The following is a 15,637-nucleotide window of genomic DNA, read 5'->3' as shown; positions in this document are numbered from 1 at the left end:
TTATAGAGCCGCGACCAGAATACTAATGAGATACTGAAGAGAAAATGGATCGATCAATACGATCACAATGAGGCATGAAAGGTCTGCTACCTTCAAGGCAAGTCGCCTAGAATCATAAATTCCATTGCTGCCCGGTTCCCTTTCAACACAGAGACTCTGACTCTGACCCTTTGACATTACTCAGTCTTATTGATCCTAACACTTTTCAGTCTGTTAAACCAATACCACAGCTGACAGCTATCCTTTACAGCGCCCTAATGAACTGAAAAAATATAAACGTTTAATTTTCTCCCAGGAACATTGTTCCCCTTTCTGAGTCGCAGTCTGTCAATACACCTTGGAGAGAGATATCTAAACTTCATTAGGGCTTTTCTTTTACTCAATACCAAAGCAACTCCTCAAAAGGTAGGTGAGTTTTATTGCTTATAAGTTATTGCACTCATAAACAGGTGAAGTGTTGCAGTTAGAAGAACCGCTGTGGGATAACTCAATCACAGACACAGAGGAGAGAGAAAGTGGTGATGGCGGTGGTTGAGGTGGCAGGGGAGACATGGTTCCTTCCTGCATTGACAGCATTCTGACAGGCAACGGTAACTTTCTCTTCAGCGCATATCACCTCTGGGTATGTGGGTGACATTTTGGAGTATTTTTAATTAGCATCAGGTTGTCCCCTTAGTGAATTAAGAGTGTTTCTGAGGAGAATGGAGTAGTTTGTATTTGCTCCCAGTCAGAATCAGACAGTGTGGCTTACCGTGCTATATCAGCAGTATGCCTGCATGTTCTTCTGTTTCTCTAATCTCATCATTCATTCATCGCCCTGGGGCTTGTGTGCATTCTCTAAGTATGACACAATGACATGTCACTGTTATCTTTGAGGCATTCCTCCCATTATGTTGTGTGAGGTCAAAGGAAAATTCAGTTGCAGCTTAAATAGCTGTATGGTGGGGGTCTACAAATTGTCAAATGCAGATTGTCCTGGATTGTTACTGGCCCTACCACCTACTAGATTTCTAAGCTTTCTGTTCAAACAGCAATGCATTTTTCTTCAGAATAGTGGAGAATAAAGTGGGATGTGCCCTACCCAAGCACCAGTGTGTTATCTTTTATTTTAATGTTGTGCTAGAATTGGAACACATCACAATCATTTGCAAATCAGTTACAAATGATATATTCACCATGTGATTTGGCAAAATGTGTATAAATGTGCTTGGGATGGAGTCTTATGAAGACAAATATTGTCCATTTAAAACATACATGCTCAGCAGTAAACAAAGCAAATCGCTGAAATGCAAACTGCTCCAGCCCAGCCACTGCTGTCCTGCTGTGACTACAGCAAACAAATACTGTGCTGATGTCTCTTCTGGGGTCTGGACTAGCATTAACCAAAACAGATAAATACAGTAGATAAATAAATAACAGGGTTGATCACACCAATGGTACCATCAAGCAAAGCCATAAAGGCCTGTGTCAAGGCACAGAGAGAGCCATGTTTTCTGTGATTTGTGGTGACTGGCACCTTCCATGTTCACTGAGATTTGTGATGTTTTACCACCGAGCAGAGACTTGTGGGTGATAGATATTCCACCTTTGTTATTTATTTGACATTTTTATGTACAATAGCAACATTATTCGTGATGACAGTACATCTGGTTGTTTACGATTTAGACTGATTGCCTAATAACTAGAAGGAATTAACATATAGCAGCTAATTTCAAAGCTGTTTGCCAATATTTCAAACTCCGGAAATTACTCAGCATTTTATTTATGTAATCTACTACTGTAGCCATATAGATTTTTATTTGGTCAAATCAAAGTGGGTAATTTAGAATTTTTAAAGTAGAAGAATGAATAATAAAGCAGAACTTTTAAGATGCAGTCAACATTTGTTAGAGTGGGATTTACAATCCCTATCCCTCGCTATGGGCTGATGGCTACCTTTGAAGCGGTCTTATTAAAGGGCTGTTAATGCATGGTCATGCAATTTAGTAAAATAACAAGTCTGAGGATCAAAATTGGAGGTGTAGAGTCTTCCATCTTGCTCTGTGTTGCATTTCCTAAGATATTTATTGATCTACTGTTGGAAGCTTAAGGGCATCATCTCAATTAGGAAAAACACACAGACATCTCTGGGTCAGAGCTTTCCATAAAGATGGCACACGAAGGTTACAATGCTCTCATATTAATATCAGTCCGTCCTAGAATAACACCACGCCAGGCTTAAAGACAAGGCTTAGATGTTATATTCATGGCTACGGACCTTGAACGAACAATCTTTTGTTGCTCTCTGATCACTAGGCAAGGATCATCTTATGAGAAATGAATGAGAGGTTCCAAATCAAAGGCTTATTCAAAATCTAGAGTCTCTTAAATGGAATGGTTTATTGATAATGTCAGTGAACATAGTAGGCAAATTTGACCTGATTGATATCTGGCTCTACAATGGACATATTGACAGAAACAAGGTTGTAATAAAGTAACACTTTCTCTTGATCAAATACCAATATTCAGCTACAATTGACACAGGCCTACCAGTGTAATAATATATGTAACTACACAGTACTGTACACTAGTAAGTCCATGCAGTTATGGGGTAGACCTACTTGGTGCAGGAGGGCTCAGTTGGTAGAGCATGGCGCTTGCACCACCAAGGTTGTGGGTTTCAATTCCCGGGGCCACCCATACGTACAATGTATGCATGCATGGGTGTAAGCTGCTTTGTATAAAATCATCTGATAATTGGCATAATGACTTACTTTGGCACTGTTTTACATTTTCTTGGAAACAGCGGGAAGTATTATGTAACTATCTCTACTGACGTACCTACTTGGTACATGGTATTTGTCATACTCTGGAATAAAGGCTAAGCAAGACCAATAGCTACATAAGACTGTTATGTAACAATTTATATCTGTCCTTTTCTGCTTGTCTCTTAGTCCAAATACTGCTTCTTACAGTTTCAATGGGACAAGGACAAGAACACATGCACCCCAAAAAATTCTGAGGGTGCACCAAGTACGTGAGGATGGCTGGGGGTGGTCCGGGGGAGGTATAGTTGGAGAATTTTGAATTTTTCAAACACCTGAAACAGCTTAGCCCTGCAATGTAAAGCCATAATCATTATGCTTAATTCTATGTAAAAAAATATGTATATTTTTCTGCCATATGTAAGCATACTGTACCTCATACATAAACACACTTTCACACTCTTCACATACGCTGCTGCTACTCTGTTTATTATCTATCCTGATTGCCTAGTCACTTTTACCCCTACCTGTACACATTACCTCAATCATCTCAACTAACCCGTACTCCCAGCAAAATTACTTGGTACCGGTACTCCTTGTATATAGGCTCGTTATTGTGATTATATTGTGTTACTATTTCCTTTTTTGTGTGCTAATTTTCATACTTTTTAACCCTGCATGGTTGGAAAAGGGCTCGTAAGAATTTCACAGTAAAGTCTACACCTGTTGTATTTGGTGCATGTGACAAATGACATTTGATTTGATTTTACGTCTGTATTCTCCTGGTTATGTTTTTTAAAGAAAGAAAATATATTTCTCTGCATCTCTGCTAAAATCTGAGTAAAAGATTAAAAGGAATGTGAATCTTATTCATTACATTTAGTAAATGCTTGCTTTTCTAAAGTAGACCAACATTGCCAGCCGGCATGCCAGCTAAGATAGTTAGACAAGCTAGCTACTCTAACTTGATTGATAGACTGAAATGGCTTCTTGGCAGCTAGTTATGAGGTTGGGAGATTGGGAACCTATCTGGTCAAGATAAAGCCAACTTCATGAAATTGCTAGGTGGCAAGTAGTATTACAAAAAAAAACCACAACAACAAATAAAAAAAACGAAAAAGAATGTGTTTAACAGGAGAAATCTGAAGGGGTATGTGCCCCTGTATGACACCTCTGAACACAACCATTATGACAGCTACAATACAAAAGCAACATCATTATACAAATCCAACTACCGTTATATGTTTAATGGGTTTCAAAACCTTGAAAAATGATTTGCCTCTGATAGAACATAAGGAATGTTTGCTTCCTTTATCTTACAGACTCAAAAACGACTTGGATGGATTTCCTCCCAAACAATGCATTCATCCTATTGCATGAAATAAAATGACCCTGGCAAAAAGTTGGAGATGAAAAAAAAATAAAAATAATTCCAAGTGGAAACGTTATGCAGTCTGTCTGACATTGTACTGTACTAAATTGTTCAGTAAAATATAGAGATAGATAATATAGATAGGGAGAAATACCCGACTTACCAATGACATATGTAAGAAGGAGGGCGAGGGTTACGGTGATAGCGGTGGCGCTTAAGGCAGTGCATTTCCAGTTGCAGCACTTGTAGGGCTTGTTGAAGGTGAACATGGGCCTGGAGAAGGTGCTCCTGGGTAGGGGCCGTGGGGGTGGGGAGTACACTGTGTTAGATGTCAGAGGATAGTTCTGACTGGCAGCGCTGAACAGGGCAGAGGAGCCTGAGCCATGTTTGAACAGAAAATGCCTGCAACCCAACAACACAAGAGGTTGACATTGATGAGAATATACACAACATAGCACATACATTACCATACATTACCACTTCATTGTAACACAATAACATAGTATTGTTCGAACATTTTCACCTTTTTAATTTGCACACAAATACAAACAGCGTAGATATGAATACACATGCACAGATTAAGACATTTCCAATCTGTGTAGTACTTAAATAGGATACAGAACACAATTTACTTCTGTTAGATACTTGTGTAGTTCGGTTTAAGTTATTGGTAAACTGCTGGAAATGCACATCATTGAGAGAGAGAGAGTCAAAGACCAACATTTATTATTACATTCTCACACCTGACAGTGATGCTGAATGCTGTGATTACATGGATTTATGCTAATGCAGAATGGTGGCCAATTCCTCCTCACTGTGAACTTGACCTTGCAACCACTGCCTTTATCTAACAAGCTGTAGGCGGCAGTGTGCAGGGAGGGAATAGACCGACCGACAGAACAGAAGAACAAAAGGAAGGGGAAAAAATAACCCTCATTGCTCAGGTCCCTAATTAGAAAAGGTTTTAATACCATTAGCCGCTATCTTTAATGTGTTCAATTAAAGATGTGAGAGTACAAAGGTCAGTTTTAGGGAAGATTATATCACAGGGCATAATTGCTGGGCCAATTTTCACAGACAGCGTAATTCAGTTTAAGTATGGTTCACAAAGGGATGAAGTTATCTGAGGCATGTTTGTTTTTGTTGTCCAAGCCAGTGTAAACGCAGCATCCTGTAGTATTGGGTAATTCTCCTCACGGTCTGCAACAACATTCATGAAAACTGGTGAGGTTATTGACCGTGGACATCCAGAGCTGAGCTCAACACAGTCTGGGATATTGAGGCACAGTTCTGTTGTAGTGCTGCTGCTGACACTTGAAAAATGCATTGTTAAGGGCAAAAAAACGGTCAATAGAGGAGCAATCAATTCCTGTCTGTGTGTAATTTAAAGAAATTAGGAAGAAAATGCTTGTGGTCTTGAATATGGTCATTATGCTGATGTGACAGAAATATGTAATTGCATTGATGTTGGGTCAGTGCCATATCATCCGTGTCTGTGTTCTCAACAGTGTATCGACTTGGCTGATATCATTTGGCCAAAATAAAATAACTGATTTTATCTCAAACTTTTCTTTTGGTTTGAGGAAGGCGTTCAGGAGGAGGAACTCTACACTACACAAAAAAGGGTTATTTGTGGAGCGATAGGGTTCTACCAAGAACCATTTTGATCAGAAGAACCCGTTTGAAATCAAATCAAATGTTATTTTTCACATGCGCTGAATGCAACAAGTGTAGACCTCACATTAAAATGCTTACTTACAAGCCGTTAACCAACAATGCAGTTTTAAGAAAAATTTGTGTTATAGTATTTACTAAAACAAACTGAAGTAAAAAAGAAAGAAAAATAAAAAAAGAGCCACAATATAATAACACTAGCGAGGCTATATACAGGGGGTACCAGTACAGAAACAATGTGCGGGGGCACAGGTTAATTGAGGTAATATGTACATGCAGGTAGAGGAAAAGTGACTATGCATGGATAATAAACAGAGTAGCAGCAGTGTAAAAATGGGGTTGGGGGGACAATGCAAATAGTCCTGGTAGCCATTTGATTAGCTGTTCAGGAGTCTTATGGCTTGGGGGTAAAAGCTATTAAGAAGCCGCTTGGACCTAGACTTAGCTCTCCGGTACCGCTTGCTGTGCAGCAGCAGAAAGAACAGTCTATGACTAGGGCCTTCCCTGAGGTCCTGGATGGCAGGAAGCTTGGCCCCAGTGATTTACTGGGCCGTACGCACTACCCTTTGTAGTGCCTAGTGGTCGGAAGCCTAGCAGTTGCCAAACCAGGCAGAGATGCAACCAGTGCAGCTGTAGAACTTTTAGAGGATCTGAGGACTCATGCCAAATCTTTTCAGTCTCCTGAGGGGGATTAGGCGTGTCGTGGCCTCTTCACGACAGTTTGGACCATCATAGTTTGTTGGTGATGTGGACACTAAGGAACTTGAAGTTCTCAACCTGCTCCACTACAGCCCCATCAATGAGAATGGGGATGTGCTCGGTCCTCCTTTTCCTGTAGTCCACAATCAACTCCTCTGTCTTGATCACATTGAGGGAGAGGTTGTTATCCTGGCACCACACTGCCAGGTCTCAGTGTGGATGTTGCTTGTAATCCATGGCTCCTGGTTGGGGTAATGTACTGTGGGGACAACATCATCAATGCACTTATTGATGAAGCCCGTCACTGATGTGGTGTACTGCTCAATGCCATCGGATGAATCCCAGAACATATTCCAGTCTGTGCTAGAAAAACAGTAATGTAGCTTAGCATCTGTGTCATCTGACCACTTCCTTATTGAGTGAGTCACTGGTACTTCCTGCTTTAGTTTTTGCTTGTAAACAGGAATCATGAGGATAGAGTTATGGTCAGATTTGACAAATGGAGGGCGAGCTTTGTACATGTCTCTGTGTGTGGAGTAAAGGTGGTCTAGAAGTTTTCCCCACTGGTTGTACATTTAACATGCTAGTAGAAATGAGGTAAAACGGATTTAAGTTTCCCTGCATTAAAGTCCCGGCCACTAGGAGCGCAGCCTCTGGGTGAGCATTTTCTTGTTTTCTTATGGCCTTATACAGGTTGTTGAGTGCTGTCTTAGTGCCAGCATGGTAAATCGACAACTACGCAAAATATAGATGAAAACTCTTGATAAATAGTGTGGTTCTACAGCTTATCATGCGATACTCTACCTCAGGCAAGCAAAACCTCAAGACTTCCTTAATATTAGATTTTGTGCACCAGCTGTTATCTACAAATAGACACAGACCGCTACCCCTTGTCTTACCGGAGGCAGCTGTTCTATCTTGCTGATGGACCGAAAACCCAACATGGATAACATACAGCTGGTATGTTATCCATGTCGCCGTTCAGCCACGACTCGGTGAAACATAAGATACTACAGTTTTTAATGTTGATAGGATAGTCTTGATCAGAGCTCATCCATTTTATTATCCAATGATTGCACGTTGGCTAATAGGACTGATGGTAAAGGCGGATTACGCACTCGCTGTCGGATCCTTACAAGGCACCCCGACCTACGTCCCCGATGTCTGTCTCTTCATGCGAATGACAGGGATTTGGGCCTTGTCGGGTGTCTGAAGTAAATCTTTTGCGTCCGACTCATTAAAGAAAAAATCTTTGTCTAGTACGAGGTGAGTAATCGCTGTCCTGATATCCAGAAGAGACAGCGGCAAAAACATTATGTACAAAATAAGTTACAAATAACGTGAAAAAACACACACAATACCACAGTTGGATCGGAGCCCATAAAACGGCAGCCACCTGGAACCTTTAACATCCTAAGAACCGTTTTTGGAAGATAGGGTTCTTTGATGATTCTTTGGAAGGCAATAAGGATTATTTGGAATGAAAGAAGGGTTCTACATAGAACCATACATAATATTTCCCAGCAGGGAGATTTTCAAAACGGTTTGTTTTTCTGTAATATCAGTGTTTTTGCATGTACATTGATTAGTTGATTCATTGTATGGTAAACTTATATACATAACATACCGTTTTCTAACTAATCCAATCAGTTAGTTGGATTTATTGCACCTGTTACTGAGATGGTTGTTACAGTTTAAGTGATTGACGTAATCTCAGTATTCAATCATCCCTACCCTGGCAGTCATTCTGAATACAGGTTGCGGGTGATTAACAATTGATCTTGTTGGATATCCTAATTCTGTCTGGGTTCCAATATGAACTATACATGACATTGAAAGCCAGGATAATGTGACTTGCAATCCTGATATTCCTAAAACCACTGTGTTAGGATATAACCAGGTGATTAAATATGATCTACAGTGCATTTGGAAAGTATTCAGACCCCTTTACTTTTTCCACACTTTGTTATGTTACAGTCTTATTCTAAAATTGATTAAATTATTTTTTCCCTCATCAATCTACACACAATACCCAATAATGAAAAAGCTAACATTTTTACAAATGTATAAAAAAAAAACTGAAATATCACATTTACAAACTGTAAATATTCAGACCCTTCACTCAGTACTTTGTTGAAACACCTTTGGCAGCGATTACAGCCTCAGGTCTTCTTGGTGTTAGGTTCTAAATGAACATAGTAAAACACACAAATGATTAGTAAAGCTTAAACCAAGTTTATTCACCCATTGGGTCACACAGCTGCATGAGACAAAGACATGGTTCCACCAGTGGTAGTATATATACCCCAATTGTAAGTATTCAGACCCTTTACTCACTACTTTGTTGAAGCACCTTTGGCAGCGATTACAGCCTCAGGCTACAAGCTTGGCACACCTGTATTTGGGGATTTTCTCCCATTCTTCTCTGCAGATCCTCTCAAGCTCTGTCAGGTTGGATGGTTAGCGTCGCTGCAAAGCTACTTTCAGGTCTCTCCAGAGATGTTTGTCTGGGTTCAAGTCCGGGCTCTGGCTGGGCCACTCAAGCACATACAGAGACTTGTCCCAAATCCCCTACATTGCCTTGACTGTGTGCTTAGGGTCGTTGCCTGTTGGAAGGTGAACCTTCACGGTCCTGAGCGCTCTGGATCAGGTTTTCATCAAGGATCTCTCTGTGCTTTACTCTGTACATCTTTCCCTCAATCCTGACTAGTCTCCCAGTCCCTGCTGCTGAAAAACGTTCCCACAGCATGATGCTGCCACCACCATGCTTCACCGTAGGAATGGTGCCAGACGTGACGCTTGGCATTCAGGTCAAAGAGTTCAATCTTGGTTTCATCAGACCAGAGAATATTGTTTATCATGGTCTGAGAGTCCTTTAGGAGCCTTTTGGCAAACTCCAAGCAGACTGTCATGTGCCTTTTACTGAGGAGTGGCTTCCGTCTGGCCACTCTACCATAAGGGCCTGATTGGTGGAGTGCTGCAGAGAAGGTTCTCCCACCTCCACAGAGGAAGTCTAGAGCTCTGTCAGTGACCATCAGGTTCTTGGTCTCCTCCCTGACCAAGGCCCTTCTCCCCCGATTGCTCAGTTTGAGCCGGAATCATGAGGATAGAGTTATGGTCAGATTTGCTCAAGGAAGAGTCTTGGTAGTTCCAAACGTCTTCCATGTAAGAGTGATGGAGGCCACTGTGTTCTTCAATGCTGCAGACATTTTTTGATACACTTCCCCAGATCTGTGCCTCGACTCCTGTCTCAGACCTCTACGGATAAATATTTCGACCTCATATTTTTCTCTGTGGGACAGCTGTAGAAACAGCTTAAAGATGATCAATGGAAACAGGATGTACCAGGATGTTCTAGGAAGAACCCTCCAAAGATAAAAAGGGTTCTCTGTAGAACCCTTCATAGACGGTTCTAGGAAGACCCTTTAGATGACAAAATGGTTCTAGGCACAACCCTTCATAGGGGGTTCTAGGTAGAACCATATACAGTGGGTTATTTGAAGAACCCTACATAGAGGTATCTAGATAGAACCCTCTGCAAAGGGTTTTACCCAGCACCAAAAATGTATCCCCTTTGGGGACAAACTGAAGAAGCCTGTAGAGCACCTTTTTTTCTAAGAGTGTACGTTTTTGGATCATAAAGATACAAGACGTCTGTAATGATGATCTGGTGATAACTCTATTGATCACTGATCTTCACCATTGATTATATAATATGTTAAACCACCATTTTGTGGAGATACAGTAGGCCTATGTGTGGAGTCATAATATCCCTCTGAAGGTGCTTGTGGAGGTGGGTGATACTGTGAACCTAATTGCTAGTCATTTTAGCGGTCTGAAAAACACTTGATGTTACAGTATACTAATTAATTGGAAGACAGCTATGTTTAATTGGTAATGTCTGCTGGTGAGAGTTGACAACACAGAAATCTGAAATCAACTCAAATATCTATAATCTCTGGTAAATAATTCAGTATTTTGGTTTATTTGGCAAAGCCAAGAGAACAGTGTTAAAACTGTCAACAACACATCACCCAGCCTTTAGAGTGAACTTGCAGTAATAGAACAGTTATAATTTTCTAAATGTGAAGACAAAACATCAAGTGTGGTGATGTTATTGATCGGCCATCACGTCAAACCTTTCATTTAATTAGAATTGACAATGATAAGATAAACAATGCCAAGAGGAGGTATTGGATAGCAATTTGCTGATCTACATGAATGCTGGCATTGTATTAGGTTTAAATATCGACAACAAGGTTTGTTTAGGTGTGAACAGAAAGTCAGCATACAGCCACATCAGGCATGGTGACATTCTCATCCCCTATGCAGAGTGTTTGACCTCTACATATATGTGGGGCCTTAATGAGCAGTCGTTGAGATCCACCATAAGGGAGGGAGGATCTACCTACTCCATCAAATTCGAGACGTTCAAGTACCACTACCCCTCCCGCAAACCTAATTGTGTTCATTTGTCATTGTTGTCACTTTTGTATATTACATACAGTGCCTTCAGAAAGTATTCATGCCCCTTGACTTATTCAACATTTTGTTGTGTTACAGCCTGAATTCAATGTGGATTAAATAGATTTTTGTCTCTCACCCATCTACACAATACCCCATAATGACAAACAAAAAACATGTTTTATGAAATGTTTCCAAATGTATTGAAAACGAAATACAGAAATATATAATTATTCACTCCCCTTTGCTATGACACTCCAGATTGAGCTCAGGTGCATCCAATTTCTTTTGATCATCCTTGAGATGTCACTACAACTTGACTGGAGTCCACCTGTGACCATGAAGTCGAAGGAACTGCCTGTAGATCTCTGAGAATTGTGGTGAGAAAGTATTCGCACCCCTTGACTTTTTCAAAATGTTGATGTGTTACAGCCTGAATTTAAAATGGATTAAATAGAGATTTAATGTTAAAGTATAATTGTGTTTTTCAAAATGTTTACAAATGAAAAATTGAAATGTCTTGAGTCAATAAGTAGTCAACCCTTTTGTTATGACAAGCCTAAATAAGTTCAGGAGTAAACATTTATTTAACAAAGTCACATGACAAGTAGCATGGACTCACTCTGTGTGTAATAATAGCGTTTAACATGATTTTTGAATGACTACCTCATTTTTTTCATAGATGTTTAAAATATTTCCTAAACAATACACAACATACACATACAAAGCAGTGAATTTCCAACACAGATTCAACCACAAAGACCAGGGAGGTTTTCCAATGCCCCTCAAAGGAGGAAACCTATTGGTTGATGGGTAAAAATAAAAAAGCAGACATTGAATATCACTTTTAGCATGGTGTTATTAATTACACTTTGGATGGTGTATAAATACACCCAGTCATTACAAAAATACAGGTGTCCTTCCTAACTCAGTTGCCGGAGAGGAAGGACACCGCTCTGGGATTTCACCATGAGGTCAATGGTGACTTTAAAACAGTTCCAAAGTTTAATGGCTGTGATGGGAGAAAACTGAGGACGGATCAAGAATATTGTAGTTACTCCACAATACTAACCTAAATGACAGAGTGAAAATAATATAAATACTCCAAAACATCTATCCTGTTTGCAACAAGGCACTAAAGAAATACTGCAAAAAATGTGGCAAAGACATTAACTTTTTGTCCTGAATACAAAATGCTATGTTAGGGGCAAATCCAATACAACACATTACTGAGTACCACTCTCCATATTTGCAAGAATAGTGGGGGCAGCATCATGTTATGGGTATGCTTGTAATTGCTAAAGACTGGGGAGTATTTCAGGAGAAAAATAAACGTAATGGAGCTAAGCACAGGAAAAATCCTAGAGGAAAACCTGGTTATCGGCTTTCCACTAGACACTGGGAGATGAATTCACATTTCAGCAGGACAATAACCTAAAACACAAGGCCAAATCTACACTGGAGTTGCTTACCAAGAAGACAGTGAATGTTCCTGAGCGGCGAGTTACAGTTTTGACATAAATCTGCTTGAAAATCTATGGCAAGACTTGAAAATGGTTGTCTAGTAATGATCAACAACCAATTTGACAGAGCATGAATAATTTTTATAATAATAATGGGCAGATATTGTACAGTCCAGGTGTGCAAAGCTCTTAGAGATTTTCCCAGAAAGACTCACAGCTGTAATCACTGCCAAAAGGGATTCTAACATGTATTGGCTAAGGGGTGTGATAACTTATGTAAATGAGAATGTCTAAAAACATGTTTTCACTTTGTCATTATGGAGTATTGTGTGTAGATGGGTGAGAAAAATCTCTTGAATCAATTTAGAATTCAGGCTGTAACACAACAAAATGTGGAATAAGTCAAGGGGTATGAATATTTTCTGAAGGCACTGTACACCTAATAGGTCGTTATGGATGTTTTGAATACAATGCGTGGGGGAGAAAACATACCTAAGGTAGGCCCATGTTTTCTTCTATGATGTAGTCTTCTCCCTACTGATGCTGACAACGCTCGTTTCACACGTCTTTCTCTGAAGACAACATGTCAACTTATTTTAGTCAACAGAAAGAAGTTGTTTACCAATGATAGGATTGCTTATTTTCAATTTACAATACATTTATAAAGCACCAAGCACTGGTGGGTTTACCAAACAATGGGGGAACAGACAAATACACCAGCGACACATACACCAAGATGAACATGTCGGCTCATCCTTTCCCTCGCCACATTTCACATTTCACGGACAAACCTTTGAGTGAAAAAACGATCTGAAAAAGCAGACAACATAATTGTCAATCTTGACAAAGGTTCTCTACTTCATGATTCATTTACTTATCCATAGTTTTCTTGTCATAGTGGTCCCTCTTTGCATATTAAAACCTAAAGATAAACAAGCCTTGCCATTAATAACAAGCGGGAAATGTTTTGATTGAAGGATAGAAAATAAGGATAGAACATTTACCTCGTTGCTTTTGGTCCTAAGTAATTGAATTTGCCATTTTCTAAGCATGAAGCATATAGAGCTCAGCTCATTTTAAGTTAATAGAGTTTTTCCATTTTCAAGTGTGCAAAAACAGTGAATTAGACAGTGTGACATCATTGTTTGGCAACCCTTTTCAATTTCACCTTCGACCCAACACAGCTGTTGGCGGCCATCGCTTCTTCCTTTGATTTCCTATCAATAAGCAGTCTTGCTACTAACCTGTCACAGTCTGTTCTGTTTCAACTACTTTCATCTCCCATACTCTAGCAGAACAAAGCTAAGAAAGAGAAACTAATTATCTCATCTGGCAGGTTGGTTTTCAAGCAGGACAAAGATAATTCATTCCAAGTTCATAAGCTCAAAGGGATAAAGGTCACATTTCGGTCTCTTGGAAATCACAAAAATGATGACATTATTAAAAGAAAAGAGTGTTCATAAAGGGTGACTGCTTGAACTGGTTTTCCCTTTGGATGTCCATTTAAAAACCAATAACCCTCTTGGGATGAACAGCTACACTTCAAAAAAAAGTTGTTCCTTCATTAATTGTCATTAATGACTCCCACACCAGTCAGATGTTGGCAACCTTCCTTTAACTAACTACAATAGATATTTTACTATTCACATCTGACACAACATTTCTTTATATGCTAATTGTGAACTCAACAGGCTTTTTGCTGTTAAATCGATAATTTGCTTTGTAAAGGCCTTGATCTTCAGTATTTTCAGCTAATCATGTACCTATTTATGTTGGATTTGTACACCACTTCACTTCTCAAAAGCCTTAGCCCGGAATCTCTTCAAAATGATATGATTTAGTTACACACCACCAACCCCTCATTATGAATTAACACCATTATTCATCTCTCTATCAAGTGTGAATCATTAAAGACGTGTGAGAGGTCTGTGACTGAAGTCACAGGGGTCCTCTCTGCAACACTTAACTCATGCCAACAACATGTTCATTCAATCTACTTTCTCAAATCTAGTGCTATTTTTTGGATCCAAGTTACCGGTGGTGTCACAGTGATTAAGAACATGGAGGGAAAGAGGCCAAGAGCCCTGCATGACTCATATTGTGGAAACTATGGCCACAGAGCTGTTAAAGTGTCTGCCACACTGAACTGACCCCATTACTAGGCAGGTGAGAGTGGAGGTGCCAAGGCTTACCTGGTCTCCAGGGGGATGTTGCTGTTGAGTGCCCAGCTGTTGTGGAGCTGGCCTCTGTCTCTGTCGGCCGGCTGAGTGGGATCTCCATCCATCGCCTGGCTCCGAGCCGGCAGGGTGTTCCTCTGCAGAGCCTCAGAAACATGAGCATGAGGGGCCGGGCGGGCACATGTGCACGCGTGGGGAGGGGGCGGGGGTGGGGGTAGGGGTCTGAAGGTGAACTGGGCTGGTGGACTGCTGGGGAGCTCTGCAGAGAGAAAGAGACAGAAAGTGAGACAGAAAGTGAGACAGAAAGTGAGACAGAAAGTGAGACAGAAAGCGAGAGAGTTGAGTCTTTTCTGAGTGGCTTGATAAGTGTGTGAGAGTTTTGTGACATTTAGTAAGCACTTTGTTAACGTTCACTTTTCCTCCACTTGGAAAGAGCCTTGGGGATTTTTTAATTAGCACACTTAACAAGGTTATCATTCAAAAGTACAATCCACATTTTGAAAAATAGTTATGCAATACAATTGACAGATGAACATACATTTTCCTGAGAGTGTTAAGGCACCCCAGATGCTATGATAAATGACACGCCTGTTGCTAATGAAATAAAGATGATTAGACATAAGGGCATAAGGATTGTACCCTAGAAACCAAATTGGTTTCGTCCTGCATTATTACTTTGTTGTTGTTCCTCTATAAAAAGCTCAAAACCCCTGAGTCACCCTTCGCAATCTCACGTATGAGTCTGTGTTTGAGTTCAGCGGCTCAGCAAAGAGAGCTGGCTTTCATGCCCCTGCAGTGTGACAGGTGAGATTAGTCAAGTACATCCAGACTGAAGTCAACCAGACATGTTCTCTTGCTGCAATACCACAGTTGCATGAGTTCACTCCAGCTAGGAGTGAGTCCCTGTCTATTGACCACACCTGTTGTCTTCACACCACAGAACGTGCAACTTGTAGACTTTAGTGTATGAGCTTTATAATCCAATTCCTTTATAAAGACTCTTATTCTACCCTACATTTCAGAACAAATTAAAAGTTTCAGTTT

At 40.2% G+C, this 15,637-nt stretch overlaps 1 protein-coding gene across 1 annotated transcript in view; it reads right to left on the bottom strand.

Moving 5' to 3' along the window:
• The window catches only part of LOC139422968 (teneurin-1-like), a 226,980-nt gene that overhangs the window by 121,515 nt on the left and 89,828 nt on the right, over nucleotides 1-15,637 (bottom strand). Inside the window, exons 4-5 of the mRNA XM_071174499.1 lie at nucleotides 14,609-14,852; nucleotides 4,280-4,518 (exon numbers count right to left, since the gene is read on the bottom strand). Of these exons, the coding sequence (XP_071030600.1) occupies nucleotides 4,280-4,518; nucleotides 14,609-14,852 (483 nt within the window). The remainder of the gene's footprint in view (nucleotides 1-4,279; nucleotides 4,519-14,608; nucleotides 14,853-15,637) is intronic.

Source organism: Oncorhynchus clarkii, chromosome 12, assembly GCF_045791955.1.
Source record: "Oncorhynchus clarkii lewisi isolate Uvic-CL-2024 chromosome 12, UVic_Ocla_1.0, whole genome shotgun sequence".
In the NCBI taxonomy this organism is placed as follows: Eukaryota; Metazoa; Chordata; class Actinopteri; order Salmoniformes; family Salmonidae; genus Oncorhynchus; species Oncorhynchus clarkii.
The sequence above is the reverse complement of the archived record's forward strand: the minus strand, read 5'-3'. Positions and strand labels throughout refer to the sequence as shown.